Here is a 20,612-nt window from a genome sequence, read left to right on the forward strand (position 1 = left end):
ATGTAGTGTAATTTATAAAGGAAAAGACAGCACGATGGTTGGAAGGATTAGTTTAATTGTTATTAATAAATAGGCTAATATTAGAGTTTTGGTTTACTATAAAACATTTGTTTTTATCTGATTTTTTTGGTTTTGTATCTACATTTTATTTTTCTGATTTTTTTTTGGTTTTGTATCTACATTTTATTTTTCTGATTTTTTTGGTTTACTATAAAACATTTGTTCTGTTGAATATTGAGTAGATCATTAACATTTCACATATAATGTTGCCAAGGAACAATCATATGTATAAAAATCTGTTAACTATATCAAAATATGTTTGTTGAATCAATTCTCTTCTTGGATTTACGGAATCGAGACACCGTACTCCATCCATCAGTACGAAACTTGCAAGAGTACTTACTCCACAGCCATAAAAGCAAAGACTTATTCTTGTCTTCTTGTTAAAAAAAAAAAAAAAAAAAAAGACTTATTCTTGTTACCCGTCGCGTAACAATTTTGATCATCAGCTCGTACCTTTCTTCCCATGGAAGAAGAGATGCGAATCGGGCTGTTCTCTAAACATTTTCTGTAAGCTTCAAGAAAAGGGTCAACGTCTTTCTTCCTAAAACTTGACAAACCGGACCTCGATGTCTTGACCATGTTGGAAGGCGCGCGTGAAAGGACAGACAACAAGAGGACTCTGCAACACTTTGTAACTATACTCAGCATGAGGACATGGAGGCGGCGTAAGCGTCCATTGTAGCTGATCACGGCCACTTCTGTTCTTCTTTCTGGAGACTCCAGGCTTTAGCTCCCATGAGAAGGGGACTTTGGCTTTAGAAGTATGATCCAACTCTTGGTGGCTTGGACTAAACATAAGGCGTGTATAAAGGGGTTTGTGTTACTTGAAAGTGTATCTCCATTTGAGATATGGTGGTGTGTATATATATACCAAAAGTTTATTTCGTAAAATCTGATTGATGTGTGTATATTCACCTAAGTTTTGATTAATATATAGCTGGAATGATGGCATCGTTAGGACTCGCTTGGCTATATATATAACCGCCTATTTTATGGATATGTATTAACAATATCATTCTCCTGTCTTGTACGTATCTAACGCAATACAAATTAACCGAAATTACGCATAATGTTTGCATAATTAAATATTTTATAGAATGAATACAAAGTTCTGTTTACTCCTCTATGACATCAGACATCTATAATTTCAATGTATATGCAGGCATATGTACAAAAGTATTATTATATACAACTATTTCATGAATAAGTTGACAACAAATGATTTTGAAGTAAGAAATAATCAACCAATGAGCAAAAGAGAAAAAATATATAAGCAACAAAAAGATCAAGAACGACAGGATTCGAACCAGCGCGGGCAAATCCCAAATTATTTCTAGTCTTGCCTGATAACCACTCCGGCGCATCTATCTTTTGATTTAAGTGAGTAAACAATTATATTGTTTTGTTTTGACTATAGGAATATTACAGCGCTCGAACTCTGCTAGAGATGTGTAAGGCCAAGTATTAGGATAATACTTATATGCCAAGTATGTATAAGTAATAGCACGAGCTCCTCGGAACCAGGAACAAATTAGCTTATGTTAAAAGGAGAACTTATGAAAAGTCACTGCACTAAAGCAAAGAAAATGGATTGAGATTTTCGGGTTTCGGCCCTGAACTGAACCTCATGTACTAAAAAAAGATTGGAATACTGCTTTTCTGAAAGTTAAACTATTGCTATATGAACGTAATACGTATATTCTCATAAGCAAACATCCATAATTAATAGAATTTTGTTAAGAAAGCAGGGTCCTGATTTATTTTAAAATATCTATATTAAGGTCCTAATTTTTAAATTTACAGAAATAGAACTACAATTTGAATTTTGAGAGATATTTTTTATTAGCACAAGGCCCATATATTGAATAAGTCGGGCCTGCCCATAAACATATATTATTTTGGGCACACTACCAAGATATAGGTTTTAATAAAGAGAAAATAAAAAACCCAAAAAGAATGAAATATTTTCACTCCACCGTAATGGAACGAAGATCTACTCCATCGAGCCTTTCGCCGATCAGCTGGGTTTCGCCAAAATCTACTCCGTCGAACATCGAAAGAATCGGTCACCGTCGGGATGGAACGCGTGTCGCTCACCGAAATCGACATGCGCGTCGACGAGCGATTAATTGGTTGTCTCCAAATTGATTGGTTTCGAGGATTCAAACGACGAGAGGAGAGGCAACAGATATACAGTTCACCTCTTCTTAGACGGAGAATATCACGTGATGGACGAGGTGGCCCACATGTGTAACGATTATTGGCCAACGGCGAGGCAGCTATGGAAGCCTGCGGTCGTGGTCGTCGAGCTTGGTGTCACCGATTGCAAGTATCCGTTGTACCGTTGGATTTCTTACACGTGTAACAAATCAATCCAGCTATCCAGCTGTACAGCTCCACGGTTAGTTACATTTTGAACTAGTACTGTACCCTGTAGCTTGCTCGTCACGGTTACGGTAGTGTAGAGTTTGATTAAGTTCATAATACCCTTACCATTTTCTTTAAACCACAACGTTTACCGTTCACCAGCTGTACACTCTCACACACACAGACACTTCTTCTCCTTCACTCTTTATTTCTTTCTCTGCGTTTGATCGTGTTCGTTGGTACCTCTTTCTGCAAAAATGGTGATTCCAGTGCTCACGTCACTCTCTCTCTCTCTCTCTCTCTCTCCGTTTTCTGATTCTCTGATTTGTACCTCTGCAGGGAAATCCATCGAGAGGAAGAAACGATCTGATAGATGTTCATCTGTCGAATCAGGAACTCAAAGACGTTCATCCTGCTGTTGAGGTACTCCACTCACGTTAATTTTTTCTCCTTATTCTCTTCTCTGAGTTTGTTTATGCAAAAATGGTGAATGTATGAGATGAATCTGCTCTGTGTTTCTGTATGATTTGTCCCGTCTTCATCATTGTTAGGGTTTAGATGTTTACTAAGTCCACAACAGTTATACAATCTCACACACACAGACACTTCTTCTCCTTCACTCTTTATTTCTTTCCCTGCATTTGATCGTGTTCGTTGGTACCTCATTTCTGCAAAAATGGTGATTCGAGTGCTCATGTTACTCTCTCTCTCTCTCTCTATCCGTTTTCTGATTCTTTGATTTGATCCTCTGCAGGGAAATCCATCGAGAGGAAGAAACGATCTCATAGATGTTCATCTGTCGAATCAGGAACTTAAAGACGTTCATCCTGCTGTTGAGGTACTCCACTCACGTTAATTTTTTCTCCTTCTTCTGTTCTCTAAGTTTGTTTATGCAAAAATGGTGAATGTATGAAATGAATCTGCTGTGTTTCTCTATGATGCAAACATGGTGAATGAACTTGCTCAGGTTACTCTCTCTATCCGTTTTCTGATTGTCTGATTTGTCCCTCTGCAGGCAAATCCATCGCTAGGAAGAAACGATCTCATAGATGTTCATCTGTCCAATGAGGATTTCAAAGATGTCCATCCTGCTGTTGAGGTACACTCACACTAATTTCCTCTCCTTCTGTTCTCTGAGTTTGTTTCTGCAAAAAAATATGGTGAATGTATCTACTCTTATGTGTTCGTTGTCTGATTTGTCCTGTCTTCATCATTGGTTACAGACAAACGATTCGGTGTGTCCTTCCCCACCACGTGATAGATTTGCAACTTACAGTGTAGGAGCCGTGAAGAGAAATGGTGGGTGCATATTTTTTGCACAAGGACACTGTCCTTTCGGGATTGACTGCTGGTTTTCTCACCTGGGTGGTGAAAGAAGTTGCATTGGTGAAGCTAGTACCTCAAGGTTGGGTCGATGTTTCTCAAACGAGTTGGGCTTACCGGGGATTTCACCACCTCTTGGGAATGAACATGAACCTCCTTGGAATAACCATGAAAGAGCTGACGCTCCTTCCTGATTTGGTGAATGGACTTGCTCACGTTACTCTCTCTATCTGTTTTCTGATTGTCTTATTGGTCCCTCTGCAGGCAAATCCATCGCTCGGAAGAAACAATCTCATAGATGTTCAACTCTCTAATCAGGATCTCAAAGATGTTCATCTTGCTGTTGAGGTACACTCTCACTAATTTTTTCTCCTTCCTCTGTTCCCTGAGGTCTAATTTGTCCTGTCTTCATCATTGTTAGTGTTTAGATGTTTATTAAGTCCATAATAGTTGTAGAATCTCACACACAAGGACACTTCTTCTCTTTCACTCTTTATTTCTTTCTCTGCGTTTTTTTTTGTTCATTGGTACCTCTTTCTTCAAAAATGGTGAATGGACTTGCTCAGGTTACTCTCTCTATCCGTTTTCTGATTGGTCCCTCTGCAGGTAAATCCATCGCTAGGAATAAAAAATCTCATAGATGTTCATCTCTCTAATCAGGATCCCAAAGATGTTCATCCTGCTGTTGAGGTACACTCACACTAATGTCTTCTCCTTATTCTGTTCTCTGACTTTGTTTCTGCCAAAAAATATGTTGAATGTATCTGCTCTATGTGTTCGTGGGCTGATTTGTCATGTTTTCATCGTTGGTCACAGACAAACGATTCCGTGTGTCCTTCCCCACTACGTGACAGACTTGCAGCTGACAGTGTAGGAGCCGTGAAGAGAAATGGTGGGTGCATATTTTTTGCACAAGGACACTGTCCTTTCGGGATTGACTGCTGGTTTTCTCACCTGGGTAGTGAAAGAAGTTGCATCGGTGAAGCTAGTACCTCAAGGTCGGGTTACTGGTTCTCAAACGAGTTGGGTTTACCTGGGATTTCACCACCTACTGGGAATGACGATGAACCTCCAGGGAATGACGATGAACCTCCTGGGAATAACTCTGAAAGAGCTGCAGTTATAAGAAACATAGTATGCGAACTTGAGAACCAGTCGCTCCTTCCTGATCTTGTGAGGGAACTTTTTGGCTCCGCTGTGTACAGGAGCTGCTGCAAAGAAGGAACGCCTCGGGGTATATCCTGCTGGTTTCAACCAGAAGTACAAAGCCTTCCGATTTTCAATAACCAATTTTTAAGTTGGCGTTCTCCAAAAAGGGTATGTTAATTTTATTAACTGTCTTAGTTTTCAGTTTAATATTTTTTTTAATTCTCTCACTCTTGTTTCAGTCTAACTCCCCTTGGGAAGATGGAGTTACAAGGGTTGATAGAAGATGGGTTCAACTTACTGTAGAAGAGAAGAATATTGTTGGACCTATTCGTTCTAAACAAGAAGAGGACATAGTAGGACTTGTCCGAGACCAGAAGGTTCACTGTAAGTCTTTAATTTTTTCAACCTGTGTGTTTAGAAGGCATAGTCTCTTAGAGGCGCTAGCTTGGTGCGTCTTACAGTTTTCTTTACAAAACATGGAGCGCCCTTGTTAATTCAAAGTTTTGGGTTTTGTTTTTACAGTGCTTTGCTGGGCTTACGTGGCAGTGGACCTTGTCAGTGCCATGAGGTTAATAAACGGGCAAGATGATACATTTGTTCCGTTAAGTGTAAGGGAGCTATGTTTCTATGCAAGACCTGGAGAGCGGTTCCTGCGTACAGTGCAAAAAATAGGGCACAGGTGCCATGAGCTTCGTGTTGAGTTTGCTTTTGACTACATAATGAGTACGGGAGTAAGAAGACAAGGAGGGAACGAAGAGACATTTGACTGCGTAGAAGGTGGTTCTGGTGAAGGAGAGGATACGGTTCGAATAGAAGATTACACCTTTCTTGGCAGGGATTTCAAGGCTGCTCTAAAGAGACTTCAGTTGCAACCAATAGGAGCATCACTACACGTATTTGAGGAGTACTGGGATATCAAAAAGGTAAATAGATTTTAAATAAATTTTCTATTTTATAGATTTTATTGACTTGTTCTAAATTGTTTGTCATAGCAGGGAGACATTTATCGCGGACCCACGAGCAACAGTACCAAGTATTACGGTCTTCATGCAGTTGTTGTTGTGGACGCATTCTTCATTGACAGTGAACTCATTTTTTGGTGCAAGTCCAGCAGCGGTAAACAACTCCATGATGAAGGTTATATCATGGTGTCTGCAGCCATAATGGTCTTGGGTCTCCATTACGAGAGTGACAACGACGAACCAACATTTGGCATTAGAGACCAGCGAAGAAGCAAAACGGCACTTTACGAACCAGCATATCTCATTAGTGATTTTGTGTATCCCAGGATGAAGGCCAAGTCAAAGAAGGGAAAGAGAAAGAGATCAGACTAGTGATCACAATGATGGTTCGGTCTTTAGTTAATGCAATTTGTCAATTTGGATAGTCAATTAAATGATTTCCAAGTGCATGTTTTCAAGTGTCAACCGGTGAACTAAGACTGAGACATTCAGTGTGGCAATGAGCTGCAATTGGAGATACTGAGAATATGTAGAACAGATTGTAAGATTTCATTATAATTGCTCTACTCAAGCGTACTTTTCTCAATTTGCAATTTTTTGGCTACGGCAAGATTTCTTTTCATTCTCGGTAGTTTCTGATAAATGAGCAACCTCAAATTGATATCATTTAGCCTATGCAATCAAACAAAAGATCAAACTGAACCGGGTTCTTCAACTTATTGTGACTATCTCAAGGCTCCATAGAGGATTTAGGCAGATTGACATCCCATCTTGACCCCTTGTCGAGGAGATTAGTAATGTTCTCATCAGAGCCTAGACGTCTTTCAAGTTAACCGAGGAATGCCAAAGAGCCCAAGAATTGAACCAACTGAAAACAATGACAAAGATTATTCAACACTTTTGGATGGATGAACACAATTACTAGTCAAAACTCAAAAGTATTGGAACAATACAGAGCGAACAGGTTGAGCTATCAAACACAGTAACTGTAAATATATGCCCCTTGACCATACATGAGACAGTTAGCTTACACAACGTCTCTGGTGACTGATTGCTGGATCGAAACAATCTCTTCAGAAACGACTCAGTGCTAAAAAGTTTCTTTCCCTGACAAAGTATTCGTATAAGAAAGGTGCGCATAAGGGGTAGAAATGCAAAACAAAGAAGTATAAAGATTAGAAGAAACGTTTTTGTCAGTAGAAATGCAAATAGCCTTGATTGTTCCATCTTATTATTTCTATAATCAAGATATCCAATTTTAAAGCTTACATATGAGTTCATATTTGTTTTCAAGTGACTAATTTAGAACTTATAAGTGTTATAAGGACATGCCATCGGAAATGATAAATCAAATGACATATGGATTCTGACACATACCTGTTCAGATTCAAAATGAAGTGTTTGTTTGTTCCATACGATAACAAACTGATCATCTGATCCTGGAACCATCTTTCCTCTGTTAGAACTCATAGCATCAAAAGATGAAAGTACAAAAAAAAAAAAATAAGGAATCACTATTAAAGGAGCCGCAACATATGAAAAGTTGATTGAGAGGCGTCAAGGTGAATAGAAATATATATATATATATATACTCCCTTGAGAGTCGCTCAAAGTTCAGAACCACGCAAACTTGTATTCTGAGCAGGTCCTGATTTTTTGGTGGCTAGAAGCGAATAAAAAAAAGACTGGTTCATAAAAAAATTTCTACTGATTCTTTTTAAATAACTAAATAAAAAGTCTTAAACAAAAACGTTGAAAAACATGAAAACCTTTACATTACTGCTGAAATATGATTCTTCTTGCATTTCTTCCTGCAAACTCATTCATCAAGTTTGTATAATCAAGCTTTTCAGCCATATCCCTTTCAATTGACAAAATTGACAATCCATTAAGCCTCTCTTGTGACGTACTCGACTGTAGATACGATTTTATGAGTTTGAGCTTTGAAAAACTTCTTTCTGCTGAGGCAACGGAAACAAGAATTGTCATCATTTACGATATGCTGTCCATGTGTTTGGATAACAACTTTCCCTCCTTTTCAAAAACTCCAATATTCCAGCAGCCTTCGTAATACCTTCAGGCAAACCCCCTCTCAAAAGCTTCAGCTCCAAAAACAAATCATCACCATCAATATAAGAATAATTACCATAATTCAGAAAAACTTCAAGGTTAGCACAAGAAACCATCAGCTTGTCATCTTCAGCTAGCTTCAGTTTTTTGAAGTCGAATAAGAATCCAAAGGTTTTTTTCATAACCTTGAAGTTGATCAAACCTTGTCTCAAGAGAAACCAAACCTTGATCCACAATTTTGATGAAGTAGTTGATCCTAAAATCAATAAGAGCCTAAAATCAATTAGAGAATATTAATCTGTGAAGGAAAGAAAATGAATCTGAATAAGGAAAGAAAATGAATCAGAATAAGGGCCATACATAAACTTGTCTGATGTTAGCTATAGAAATTTTGCTACATTCAAAACACAAGAAAAATATATGAAAAAGAAACGATGGAAAGAAAAAGGGAAAATCGCATTTAAAACACTGAAAGTGTCACTTTCTAACACTTAAAACACTGAATTTTTTTTTGCTAGCATTTTAGACTTTCAAAACGAAATTTTTATCATAACAAACATTTAACAAAGTTTTCTTGTTTATAGGCGACCGGTACTGTTTATTTTACAAGTTAAAATGATGATGTGTTGTTTTTTATAAATTAATAAAAATAATAAAATACATAAAAATTAGAAAAAAATTGTAAGAAATTCAAAAAATCTGAAAATTCAAAAATTAATATTAAAATCTCAAACTTAAAAATAAAATAAAATATTAAAAATTCAAAAATAGGATCTAAAATTAAAATGTGAAACTTAAAAAATAAAATTTAAATTTTTAAAAATTCTAAAGATTTTTTAAATTGACATTATTATTTTTTTCTGTAACCCATGAACATGTGTTGGCTAATATGATTTACTATATATAAAGGATATAGTAGTGATTAGTGAATTAGAAAACATGAATTAAAGAACGCCAAGCCCAGTAAACGTGATCACTGGAGGCCCAACGAAATGAAATTTTGGCCCAGTTGAGAACTAGGGCATTATTGTTGCGGCATGAAAACGAATCAGCCTGGTGAGAAGAATCCAGAAGAAGTGATGAGTAATTCTGCGCCTGGAGGGTCGACGAAGAGGAAGGGGGGTGGGCGTAAGCGTAATCCGGATGAACGAACTGTTGCTGATCTCGAGTATCGTGCGCCAGGACGTTCATATCGGCGCTTGGAAAAGAAGCGAATGGCTCGCCGTAAGGCTCAGAGGGAGGAGACTGCCCGAAAAGAAGAAGAGACTCTTGGTAAGGCTGAGGAGGCTTTTTGGCGTAAAGTGGATGAAACAGATGTATGTTATTTGATTTGATTTGATGATAATAATAATCTTTTGCTAATTGTTATTATATATTTTTTAATTAGGGCTTCGATATCGAGATCGAGGGTGCTCCTTGTTATTTTGGTGGTATGAGTGTTTATAAAGGTGGAGTAGATTGTCCCCTTGTAGTGAAGCTTTATGCAACGGTGGGACTTCATCGTTACAATATGCTAGAGGTAACACTTTTGTATCCATCATCTATATTTATATCTCTTGTTTGTCGCTGTAATAACTCTTCTTTCTCCTTCTATTGTCAGGGGACCAACTTGCATCTTCACGAAATAGAGAAATACGTTGTAGTTTGTACCATCATGCCTGTCTCGTATTACATTACCTTGATTGCTGAGGATCCAGCTACCTCCTCCTTTGTTACTTTCCAGACTCATGTTGACCAAAGAAGTTTAGGCCAGATTGATTTCACTTGTTATATCTCCAGACCTAAAGGTTTAAAATTTACAGCGCTTTTCTTTGTAAGTAATTGATTATAGACTAACGTATGGCTTCTCTCTCTCTCTCTAGGGACCAAGAGTGAGATTTATCCGACGCAGTTCTTCGATGCCAAGGACTTGCCTGACAAGTGGCCTTCAAAGGAGGCTTTTGCTGATCAAAGTCGATTTTTGTACAAGGTATAACAACTCTTTGATGAATATGACAAATGTATAATAAGAATGTGCTTTCATTTCGCCATGTTTTGCTTCGCAGATGCAGAAATCAGATTGGGAAGAACATGACTGGATTCGCTTGTATATGGAATTTTCCTTCTTTAACAGACATAGGTGCCTGAATGTAAGCAAGGTTTTTTTTTTTAAATGGTTAAACTTTTTTTTAGTGGTTTCTTGTTTATATATAAAGTGTGTTTCTTCTTGTGTTGTTGCAGCACAACATGTCTGATTTAAAGATTTTGGACGTAGTGGTAGAGACTGAGGAAAATGTGCCACATGAGACTGTACTCAAGAGTCTTAGGAATGTCCTTGTCTACATAAGATATGATCAAGACTTGGGAGCGGATGGTGTTTCCAAACACATAGCCATTGTTCGAAGAACTGTCGAGCCCACAACTCACTGCGTTTGTCTCTTGGGCGAGTCTCAGCTTGTGCCCGACTCTGAGTAAAAGTAACTCTTTACTTAAGTAAGATATATGTTCAAAAATAAACAAAACATGCCAACTTGTGTCGTTGGTTTTATGTGTCTTTATCTTTCCGAGATAATCCAAAAACCTCTCTTCCTGTGTACAAGCAGGTTGTGAAATGAAATTTCGTTACAAGTACTTAGATAATAGAACGATATGCTTGACTCTTTTATTTTCAACTTCTCATCCTTAATATTTAGTTAGTTACAAGTATTGCTTGACTCTTTTACTTTCAACTTACTCATCCTTAATATTTATTTCGCTACAAGTATCCTAGAGCATCTCCAATACCCATAGAGTACCTGATCATCATTAGTACACATCTAATATCTTCTGAACCAAGTCATTCCACTCAGTGACATGATTAAATATTCAGAGTTTAGAGGCAAACCACTACTGCTCTTTGAACCCACTAGACTATCATCTGGATAAGAAGCCCCAAATACGTCCATGGCGTCTAGAGCTGGAGAAACCTTTTTTACCTTCAAACATAAACCAGTAGATTAGTTTTTTGCAAATAAGTTTTGAAATTGGGATGAACAATTTACTTTCGAGGATCATCAAAAGAAAATGTTTGGTCATCACGAAAATGGTTTATATATTTTGCATTTCATTCACTTTTTTCTGTTTGAGGATTGACAAGTCATATATGTATATTTTTATCAATGCTAATGATACCATCGGATAGTAGCGCTGGGCATTTGGTTTTTGGTTCGGGTCAGACTATATCCTAAATAAACCATAATTTGAAATAGAAACTTGTGGTTGATGAATTTTAGTGTTTTGGTTTCTATAAGAAATTCAAACTTTTCTGATTTTTCCAGTTTTGTATCTACTTTATATTTTATTAAAAAATTATAGTGAAAAAGTCCTTGGATAAACATACATTTCAATGAAGACACATAACACATGTATTAGAAATATCTTTGACATAGAAAAAGTCCTTGGAGAACATACATTTCAATGAAGACACATAACACTTGTATCTACATGTATTGAGTAAATCTCACCTTGACATTTCACTTATAATGTTGCCTTTAATGAACAATCGTATTTATAAAATTTCTGTAACTATATCAAAACATGTTTGTGGAATCAATTCTCTTCTTGGATTTACGGAATCGAGAGACCGTACTCCAGCCATCAGTACGAAACTTGCAAGAGTACTTACTCCATAGCCATAGAAGCAAAGACTTCTTCTTGTTGCCTGTCGTGTAACAATCTTGATCACCTCGTACATTTCTTCCCATCGAAGAAGAGATTCGAATCGGGCTGTTCTCTAAGCATTTCCTGTAAGCTTCAAGAAAAGGGTCAACGTCTTTCTTCCTAAAACTTGACAAACCGGACCTCGAAGTCTTGACCATGTTGGAAGGCGTGAAAGGACAGACAGCAAGAGGACTCTGCAACACTTCGTAACTATACTCAGCATGAGGACATGGAGGTGGCGTAAGCGTCCATTGTAGCTGATCACGGCCACTTCTGTTCTTCTTTCTTGAAACTCCAGGCTTTAGTTCCCATGAGAAGGGGACTTTGGCTTTAGAAGTATGATCCAACTCATGGTGGTTTGGACTAAACATAACTCGAGTCCCGTGCGGTCTTTGTTGGATTCGTTATAAGTGTGTCTTCATTTGAGATATGGTGGTGTGTGTAATATATATACCAAAAGTTTATTTCGTAAAATCTGATTTGATGTATGTATATTCACCTAAGTTTTGATTAATATATAGTTGGAATGATAGCATCGTTAGGACTCTCTTGGCTATATATATAACCGCCTACTTTATGAATATATACACTAAAAATATCATTTTTCTGTCTTGTACGTATCTAACGCAATACAAATTAACCGAAATTACGCATAATGTTTGCGTATTTCAATAATTAATAGAATGAATACAAGTTTTTCCGTCCATGACATAAGACGTCTATAATTGAATGCATATGTAGGCATTTGTATAAAAGTATTATTATGTACAACTATTTCATGAATAGTTAATAAATTCTTTAAAAGTAAGAAATAACCAACCAATTAACAACAGGAAAAAAAAAATATAAGCAACAAAAACAACGTGAACGGCGAAAGAAAAAAAAAAAAAAACGTGAACGGCAGGATTCGAACCTGCGCGGGCAAAGCCCACATGATTTCTAGTCATGCCCGATAACCACTCCGGCACGTCCACTTTTTGAATGAATTGAATACAAGAAATTATATCGCTTAGATGTTTGACTATAGTTTATAAACTATCTAAGACCCTAGCAAGAGATGTATAAAGCCAAGTATTAGGATAATACTATTATGTCAAGTACGTACACAAACTCCTAGAATCGTAGAAACAAATTAGCTTTTGTTAAAATGAGAACATATGAAAGTCACTGCATTAAAGCAAAGAACATGGATTGAGAAGAATACTCTTCATGGAAAACCAAATTATAAACAACTGTTATTTGAACGCAATGCGTATATTCTCATAAGCAAATATTCCATTATTTATATGTTTCTTTGTTTCATCTCAAGAAACCCCACGAAGAGTGAACAAGATCACCCGAGGAGACAACAAAGATCCCAAAAGAAACAACGAGAAAGAACACAAGTTTAAGAAGAAACAAAACCAATATATGTTGCAGATCGAGAGGTAGTGAGACTATTGGTTCTTTAAGGGTCAAAATGAACTGTATCTCTTTTTTTTTTTCAAGCAGCGTCCACTTTGTCCTTAGCGGCATTATCTCCTCCTTCAAGCTGGCTCAAATTTCCTTTCTCCTTGATCAGCTGAATATGATGGTGCTTGCAATAAAGCTTCCCCTCGTGAGCTATGTAATTCGAAGGACTTATCGTGCATCCTCCATGTGTACACTTGAAGCAGCTCTTGTGGTACAATGTCCCATTCACCGACACCTTCACAAAGTCCACATAACAAGCAGTACAGTAATGTTCAAGTTTTCACGTGTTTTACAATATATTATAATGCTTTTGGCTATGGTTTACGCATTTGATTCTGATTATTAAGTAAGGTTTTGGATTGTATATACCTTCTCAATTGGATAGACGGTTTTGTCACAGCCAACGCATTTTTCTCGTGTTCCACCAAACATATTAGACACTTTGGTACCAGCAGGTCTCTGTTAAAGATAGCTCTAGTTAGCTGTTTAATAACAAGAACATAACAAAAAAAAAAAACACAATCGAGAACAGGTTGCTGTCTGAAACTACCTCTCCCTCCAAAGGCTTATCCGGTTTTCCGATCTTTGGTGTCCCTAAAATATTTAAATAAAAACTTTAGATTAATATTTCAAGTTTAAAAAAGCTCACTAAGTTTTCTTATTGTGATCTGTTTTTTTCTTTCTTGCTGAATATTTACCTTCGAAGCTCTTCTCAAGACTTCCTGTTCTCTTGAAGTTCTGATCAAAATGTGGTCTGCAATAGAGAACTCCTTCAAAGGAGTTGTAATTGCTAAGCTGTTTCATCAACAATAAAAGCATAATCAAATCTTTAAACCAGTCAAAGATTCATCTGTCACTCTTCCACATAAATAAATGAAAAGTATACTTATTAATATGGGTCTTCTCTAACATTTATATATCTACTAGATCTTCCCTTGGTGTTTATCAAGAAATCATCAGATGTAAAGAAGAAGAAGAACTCATACCTTTAGAGTTCCTTTGCAATGGTGACAACGGAAACAGGCTTTGTGGTAGACCCGGTTATCTGCGGTTAACTTGTCGACGAGGTAAACGGTTTTGTCACAGGCCATGCATTTTTGTGTTGTTCCTGCGAACGCCATTTGTGTGATATTTCTTGTAAGAGATCAGACCAAGAGTCAGAAGAAGAAGAAGAACAGAGCTCAATGTTCTTGATAAGAGATAAAGATGAAGGAAAGAGACTTGTCAATTATTGTTGCTTTGTTTTTTCAATAATGGGGACCAGATATATTGAAAACGAACATGTCTCTCTTCTTCTTCTTTTCTCTTTTATATTTTTATTATAAAGTAAAAATTCACTTAATAAAATTTTGATAAATTTGAAAATTTTAGTAAAAGGTGGTAAAAGAAATTCCAAAAATTAGTTGTGGAAGAAAGTCTTTGTATTCAGATGTGATTAAAGAGTTAATATAACAACTCAACATGCAGCTACATAATTTGGAATTTTGCTCTAATTCAAATTTGAATATTGTATGTAATTTACTGGCAACGTCAGCATTGTTTTTGTCACTGACTAATCCAGAAAACAAGATAAATGTTGAATTAATAAAAATTTGTACTGTACTGATAATTGAAAAACAAATAAAAAAAGTTATACGGTATTTGCCGTCTCTTTAATGATTTTTGTCCAAACTTGAAGTAAGCACCCGTCCATATCTGTCTCCTAGATATTTTCAACATTAAATCAGTGATCTTAACTCTATTTTAGGTAGATACATGCAAATGCAACTCAGTGGTCTTAACTTTATTAAATCAGTGACTGTAAATTTATTTCTTTCTTTCTTGAGTTAAGCTAAGGAGCAAAAAAAGAAAAGAGAGAAACAACTGGAAAGGATCTTTGTCTTGTTTTAGATAATGCCTAAAAGCTGTAATGTTATGTTTAATTTGTTGGAAATCTGTAAATTAAATGTGTTTATGTATCAAAAGAATCTGAGACATGCTGTACATAAAAGGCTTTTGATGAGCTGTATCATTGACATAATTGGTTGGAGTCTTGAAGAGAATGAATGATCATAATGATGCCTACCATCTTTATTTAATCATAGATACACCTAATGTTACTTCATTTGTTAAAACTATAAACCTTTATCATCATTCATATAGTTTCTTAGATTTTTGCCCACCCCTTAGATCTCTATGTAGGGTTGCACATGATTACTTGCTAGTTACTTGCTTCCTAAAATCAAGTATCTGGCATTGTCAAATTAAGTAATAATTCAATAAATTTTATCATTTGCAAGTACATGTCAAGTATCAAATATATTTTTGAAAATACTAGCCTTATGGCACTTGATATTCATTACTTGTTTTAGAAAATACTTATTACCCGCTAAAAATATTTATTACTCGTTAAAAATACTTATTACTCATAAAAATTTACTAGTTAATCCTTAAAAATATTTCATAGAATGAATACTTGATTCAAGTAAGCCAAGTACAAGTATTAAATTAAACTAGTTGAACGCGCCGAGCCAAGTAGCAAGTAACTGTAAATTTACAAGTATGGCTTGTACATCCACCCCTATATTCTATGGGTTTCCCTTTTTTGCATGCATGGGCCTTCTCTCTTACATAATAGACTAACATATTAGCCATTGTCATTCTTCAGAAAGTGCTTGCTTTTTTACCAGTCCAAGTGGATCGGTGTCCCTGAAGCGCTCCAACATCCTTACATGGCGCCTCTATTATATGGCACCTTAAATTCCTACTGATTTCGATACTGATGAGGAGTTGGGAGAGGAGGTGATAAGAGAGATGATGTGAAATTAGATTCTTCATTATACCCTCAAGCTTCAACCGTAACCACTGAGCTCTGAGGCCAAGTCTTCCACGGGTAACTAACAGAGATCTTCTGCTACTTATGTTTGATTCTCATTATCTTTTAAATATAGTCTCGAAGCAAAATAAGTATAATTTGTAGTTTAAGCGAGTCGTGAATCGTGATGCCATGCAAGCTCTTTTTTTTGTTTTACATGCTTGAAGTGTGTCTACGAGAAAATTTAACTCCACCCAGTTTGATTAAATAATAATATCAAAACTAAAAAAAAAAAAACTATATGTCTGTGCATGAAAATCTTATCTCTTTTACGTCAAAATTAACAAACCGCCAATGATAACACACAGAGTAAACCCTCATGAAAAACTTATTGCTTCTCCTGCAAGAAAGTCAATCCGTAAGATCAACTAATATACATCTGGGATAACGTTTATTTTGTTGGTGGAAGCTAAAATACGTGATCCGATCAATTTATCACATATAATGATATCTGGTCAAATCACCAAACTATTTGTTTATACGAGAAAATCACATTCTAGTTTTAAGACAAGTCTCATCATGATAACAACAAAGCCCTACTCTCTTGTCCGAATCATTAATCCTAACAACTCCTCCATGACAAAATAATCATTCAACCTCTCTACACACAAAAGAAACAAGTAAGCAAAGAAAGCAAGAAAGGATCTCATTCATCGAATCTAATTAAGATGGTGAGTCTCTTTTCGTCGAGGAAAGGAAGCAAAGAAAGCAAGAACCCTTATTCAAACCGGGGACTTGACAAGTTCTCTGCACTTCTCTCTGAGCTAGACGAGAAGAGACAGAACATTCACGCAAAGAGGGTCGACTCTGATGGGCCGCCTCTTGTTCGGTTTGTGTTCAAAAGCTCCGGCGAGTGTGTCCCTGTCATGATCAAGACAAAGAAGGGACCAAAGAAGAAGGATGATGCTCAAGACGATCTCGTTGTCAAGACCGAGTCAAACACAAAGGAGGAAAAAGAAATAAAGCCAGAAGCAAGGGAGCATAAACAGAGATGCGTATTGAAAGAGAATCTGAAGAAGTTTTCACGACCGAACCATTTTTTGCCGGTGACAGCAATCTTGGTTCTTATATTCTTAGTGTTTTTTGGACGAAGCGTTTCAACCATGTGCACTTGTATTGTTTGGTACTTGATTCCGATTATCAAGGAACAAAGTAGAAAGAAAGGTTCAACATACAAGACCAAAAAGAAGAATAAGAAGAAAATGAATACAGAAAATGGAGCATCGCTTAACAAGAAGATGGCTTGTGACCAAACTGTTCTCAAGGAGAAGTATCCGCATGTGGCTGCTCCTTGTAAAACCACCCGGTGACAGAAAAAAATGATAACCTTGTACTATTTTATTGTGTGTGAAAATTCTTTTATTCGTTTAATCTGATATTAACCCTAATGTTTTAATTCCTTATTTGTTTTGTTCATATAGTTGTTAATTATTAAAAATGATTTTTTTTTCTTTTTTGGTAAAATTGTAAATGAAAATGAAAAATTTGTATGTATTTGTTCACCACTTCTAGTTCTGATGACACATGTAAAACGGATGATTTTTTTTTGACCGTGGACGATAGTTTTTTGATTCAAGTCTACACCATTCGAATAATCTTTAGACTTAACGGGAATGTTTTGGCTTTCGACATGTTTGGTTGCTTGTTGTGTTTTGGACAACCTGTACAGTTTATTCACTTGTTTACTCTACACACGTTTGGTACGTATTATTTAAGGAATTTGTATGATACGGCTGGACAACCTGTATGATAACAAGTTGAATTTTCATCTATTTATTAATAATGTAATACATAGTTATCTTGTAAGATTAGCTTAATCAAAGAAAATACCATGAAGATGTTAATGTAATGCCAGCTAGATCAATGTTATATATTATGCTCATCACATAATTAAGCTAAGGGTCCAAAGGCATGTATCTTACTCTGTAAGACCGTAACCTTACCATCTTGAGTACGTGGCAAGATGCAATTGGTAGTAACCTATGGGTTAAGGTTACGGTCTTACAAATATGAAGCCGAGGGTTAAGGTAGTAAGACTTGTTCGATGTAACCGAGGGGAACTTGAGTGAGTGAGTGATTGGATTGAATTGAATTGAACCGAACCGTCTGTTATATGTGGGCTTGTAATACTCGCAAAGTCTTCTTACCTGGTGTCTTTCTTTATGGAGCAGCACTCATGGTTTCGTCAACAACTGTGTTCTTCTTTTGTGGTATTTACAATACGTTCTAAGGGACTTGTTTGTATTTAGTAAGATGAATTGCACTCTGAGCATGAAATCATTACAAGTCCTTGTGGCATTATGACAGCGTTATCTTGTGAGTTTAGGTGAACCAAAGAGAGATCAAGATCACCAAACCTCAGTCGTTGCGAAGGAGTAAAGAGTGAATACCATTACACGTATCACCAAACATCCTGCTTAATAAAACTACACCGTTTCGGTTAACCTCATTTAAATTCAAAGGGTTTAAGCCACACCGTATACCTCTAAAACACTAAGAGCATCATTATAGGTGGGACTTGTTTTAGGGCCCTTCACTAATTTTTATTATTATTTTTGGCTTAAGGACTAAAGTAAGGGATTTGGCTAAATTAGTTGATTATTGGTGGGACTTATGTTGTCCCTTAGTTAATTTAATTTATTATTTTAATTAATAATTAATGACATATATAAAAAAGAATTTTTAAATAAAACATATAAAAGAAAAGTGTAATATTAAAATTGAAAACATAAAAAAATTACATTTTTGAAAGAAAATACAAACATCATAATAAAGAAAATAGAAAACATAAGAAAATGACATTTTTGAAAGAAAATACAAATTATATATTATTTGTAGGATGTCCAAATTTAGTCCATATATTTTCAATCAAATCATTTTTCAAATGTTGATGGACTTGCCTGATGTTAGACGTTGCAAGCAGTGGCGTAGCACCACAATAGCAAACCTGCGGAAAACCAAACTCAACCTCCGGTTGCGGAGGGTAGTGAACCTGTTGAGTACGTTCCAAGCTTAACTCAGCTTGGTCACAACGTATGAGATCATCCGTCTCGCTGTAGTCACTGTCCTCATTGTTTCCAAATAAATCCTCCTCTTCTGATGGCTGCGTATAGCTGTAATGTCCCATTTTAACTTAACCTGCATACATTGTCGACATTTAAATTACATACACATATTTAGAGCGAAGACATTTAAAGAAAATGATTCATTAATAAAAACTCATTTAAGGAAACCGGACTACATGGACCTAACAAGAACATAGAACATACATCAAACAAGAACATAGAGCATACTAAAAATATCATACATAAAGAGACATCTTCTTCTTGATTTTTTTTTTTCAGAATAACTCGGCTAGGAGCTTATTCTTCACAACTACTTCCGCCTCAGTCAATGGTTCAGTACGAGTAAGGAGAGTGTCTAGTATTGCTAGCCTCGACAGTCTCTCCTTCCTCACCAAATTGTCCTTCTTCATTTCCCAAACGGTCGCAATCTCAGCCACAGTGGTCCCTTTACCCGTGTTTCTTTTAGCCTTAGCAGCCTTGACACCTTCGGGCCTGCTCTCAACATCAACGAAGCCTTCGTTGGTAGATGTTTGGGAATTTACCTCCACATTCTTCCTCTTCGAAATGCCACCAGTCGTGGGTGTGTTGAAGCTGAGCCACTTCTGTTCAAACCTCAACACACACCAAGCGTGTTCAAGTGTGAACTTGTGCTCTTGATCAGAGAAGAAAATGTCATGTGCCTTCTTCAGAACGTCAGTGTCACTCTCACCACTTCTCATTTCTCGCTCTGCTGCCGAGTATGCGGCACAGAACTTGTTAACATCTTCATTAATTCTGTGCCACCTCTTCTTGCAACAACCGTGCTCTCTCCCACCATCCTCTCTTCCATGGGGACTTCCTGCATAATAAGCAGCAACCCGTTTCCAGAAGGCCCCCGACCTCTGCTCATTTGCAACAATCGCATCCTTCGAAGTGTTAAGCCACGCACTGATCAGCACCTCGTCATCTGCTGGATTCCATTTGCGCCTTACACCACGGGCAGCTGGTGTCTGTACTGGTGGCTCTAATGGTGCATCTTGAGATTGTTGTGAGCTGAAAGCCGGAAAAGGCTGTGATTCTCCGAAGTTAACACTAGAATGAAAACTTTCTTAAGGAAAGTTTTCATGGAACACGCTACCTTGTTGACTGTGAAGTAGTCCTACGTAGCTAGAGGACTTGCTAGGAAGATTGTTTGGATCCATAACAGTAACAAAATATAAGAGATTTCTTGGAAAAAGACTAATGAGATGATAGAAGATAGAAAAGAGAAGAGATTTAAATAGGAGGAAGTGAAGACTACAAAGTACATCACCGCCTTAATGGCCAACTCCGAACAAGAAATGTCTAATCCCAACTTAATACACAACTAAAAAGCTATCAACTTTCTTTTAAAACATCAGTGGCTTAAATGTCTAACAGAAGACAGAGAAACAATCAGTTCACTGCATTACTATTGCAAGATTTTAATAAACATTACTCTATAAACTATGGAAAATGCAAAGTCTCATGAAAAAAGCTAATCAAGACAAATGGCATGAGATATTTAAATCTTTACGGATCAAACTCTAAATTATTAGTCTATACGAATCAAATCTATACAAATGACATGAGCTTATTTTCACGGGTTCGAATTTGCAGACAAATCAAACT

The 20,612-nt window shown here is 36.5% G+C and overlaps 5 protein-coding genes, 1 long non-coding RNA gene and 1 other non-coding gene across 18 annotated transcripts; 3 read left to right on the top strand and 4 right to left on the bottom strand.

Moving 5' to 3' along the window:
- Positions 1-1,986: 1,986 nt before the first annotated feature.
- LOC106453111 lies at positions 1,987-6,450 on the top strand. Of its 10 annotated transcripts, none has more exons than XM_022703922.2 (11): positions 1,987-2,464; positions 2,593-2,690; positions 2,770-2,853; positions 3,185-3,268; positions 3,446-3,529; positions 3,654-4,101; positions 4,360-4,443; positions 4,570-5,070; positions 5,142-5,286; positions 5,425-5,825; positions 5,895-6,450. In XM_022703922.2, exons 6-11 carry the CDS (start codon positions 3,727-3,729, stop codon positions 6,234-6,236), a joined length of 1,848 nt encoding a protein of 615 aa, XP_022559643.1. In that variant the 5' UTR covers positions 1,987-2,464; positions 2,593-2,690; positions 2,770-2,853; positions 3,185-3,268; positions 3,446-3,529; positions 3,654-3,726; the 3' UTR covers positions 6,237-6,450. The 10 variants fall into 10 exon arrangements, with proteins under 10 accessions (XP_022559643.1, XP_013750812.1, XP_048622272.1 ...); XM_013895358.3 differs by lacking the exon at positions 2,593-2,690 and having other exon boundaries at positions 3,654-3,951; positions 4,018-4,101; XM_048766315.1 differs by lacking the exon at positions 3,185-3,268.
- Positions 6,451-6,519: 69 nt separating this feature from the next.
- Positions 6,520-8,874, bottom strand: LOC111206689. Its single transcript, XR_002658943.2, has 3 exons — positions 7,242-8,874; positions 6,896-6,971; positions 6,520-6,732 (listed from the first exon to the last, which is right to left on the bottom strand). It is a non-coding gene; the product is annotated as an uncharacterized LOC111206689 (long non-coding RNA).
- Positions 8,875-8,956: 82 nt separating this feature from the next.
- LOC106453110 (UPF0725 protein At1g23950-like) lies at positions 8,957-10,544 on the top strand. 2 transcript variants are annotated; one of them, XM_013895349.2, is made up of 6 exons: positions 8,957-9,250; positions 9,322-9,453; positions 9,535-9,721; positions 9,797-9,903; positions 9,980-10,063; positions 10,155-10,544. In XM_013895349.2, the coding sequence occupies exons 1-6, from the start codon at positions 8,972-8,974 to the stop codon at positions 10,386-10,388; spliced, it is 1,023 nt and encodes a 340-aa protein (XP_013750803.1). In that variant the 5' UTR covers positions 8,957-8,971; the 3' UTR covers positions 10,389-10,544. The 2 variants fall into 2 exon arrangements, with proteins under 2 accessions (XP_013750803.1, XP_013750804.1); XM_013895350.3 differs by having other exon boundaries at positions 8,977-9,206.
- Positions 10,545-12,504: 1,960 nt separating this feature from the next.
- On the bottom strand, positions 12,505-12,586 carry TRNAS-AGA. Its single transcript has one exon. It is a non-coding gene; the product is annotated as a tRNA-Ser (tRNA).
- A 281-nt stretch (positions 12,587-12,867) lies between these two features.
- Positions 12,868-19,206, bottom strand: LOC106411466 (LIM domain-containing protein WLIM1-like). 2 transcript variants are annotated; one of them, XM_048766317.1, is made up of 6 exons: positions 19,195-19,206; positions 14,051-14,244; positions 13,763-13,859; positions 13,615-13,658; positions 13,434-13,523; positions 12,868-13,299 (listed from the first exon to the last, which is right to left on the bottom strand). In XM_048766317.1, exons 2-6 carry the CDS (start codon positions 14,183-14,185, stop codon positions 13,096-13,098), a joined length of 570 nt encoding a protein of 189 aa, XP_048622274.1. In that variant the 5' UTR covers positions 14,186-14,244; positions 19,195-19,206; the 3' UTR covers positions 12,868-13,095. The 2 variants fall into 2 exon arrangements, with proteins under 2 accessions (XP_048622274.1, XP_013707689.1); XM_013852235.3 differs by lacking the exon at positions 19,195-19,206 and having other exon boundaries at positions 14,051-14,303.
- LOC106408349 lies at positions 14,877-19,177 on the top strand. Its single transcript, XM_022707305.2, has one exon. It carries the CDS (start codon positions 16,587-16,589, stop codon positions 17,226-17,228), a length of 642 nt encoding a protein of 213 aa, XP_022563026.1. The 5' UTR covers positions 14,877-16,586; the 3' UTR covers positions 17,229-19,177.
- Positions 19,207-19,258: 52 nt separating the features above from the next.
- On the bottom strand, positions 19,259-20,164 carry LOC125591942 (glutathione S-transferase T3-like). The gene is made up of 2 exons (XM_048766871.1): positions 20,139-20,164; positions 19,259-20,054 (listed from the first exon to the last, which is right to left on the bottom strand). The coding sequence occupies exons 1-2, from the start codon at positions 20,162-20,164 to the stop codon at positions 19,259-19,261; spliced, it is 822 nt and encodes a 273-aa protein (XP_048622828.1).
- Positions 20,165-20,612: the final 448 nt, after the last annotated feature.

Source organism: Brassica napus, chromosome C8, assembly GCF_020379485.1.
Source record: "Brassica napus cultivar Da-Ae chromosome C8, Da-Ae, whole genome shotgun sequence".
In the NCBI taxonomy this organism is placed as follows: domain Eukaryota; kingdom Viridiplantae; phylum Streptophyta; class Magnoliopsida; order Brassicales; family Brassicaceae; genus Brassica; species Brassica napus.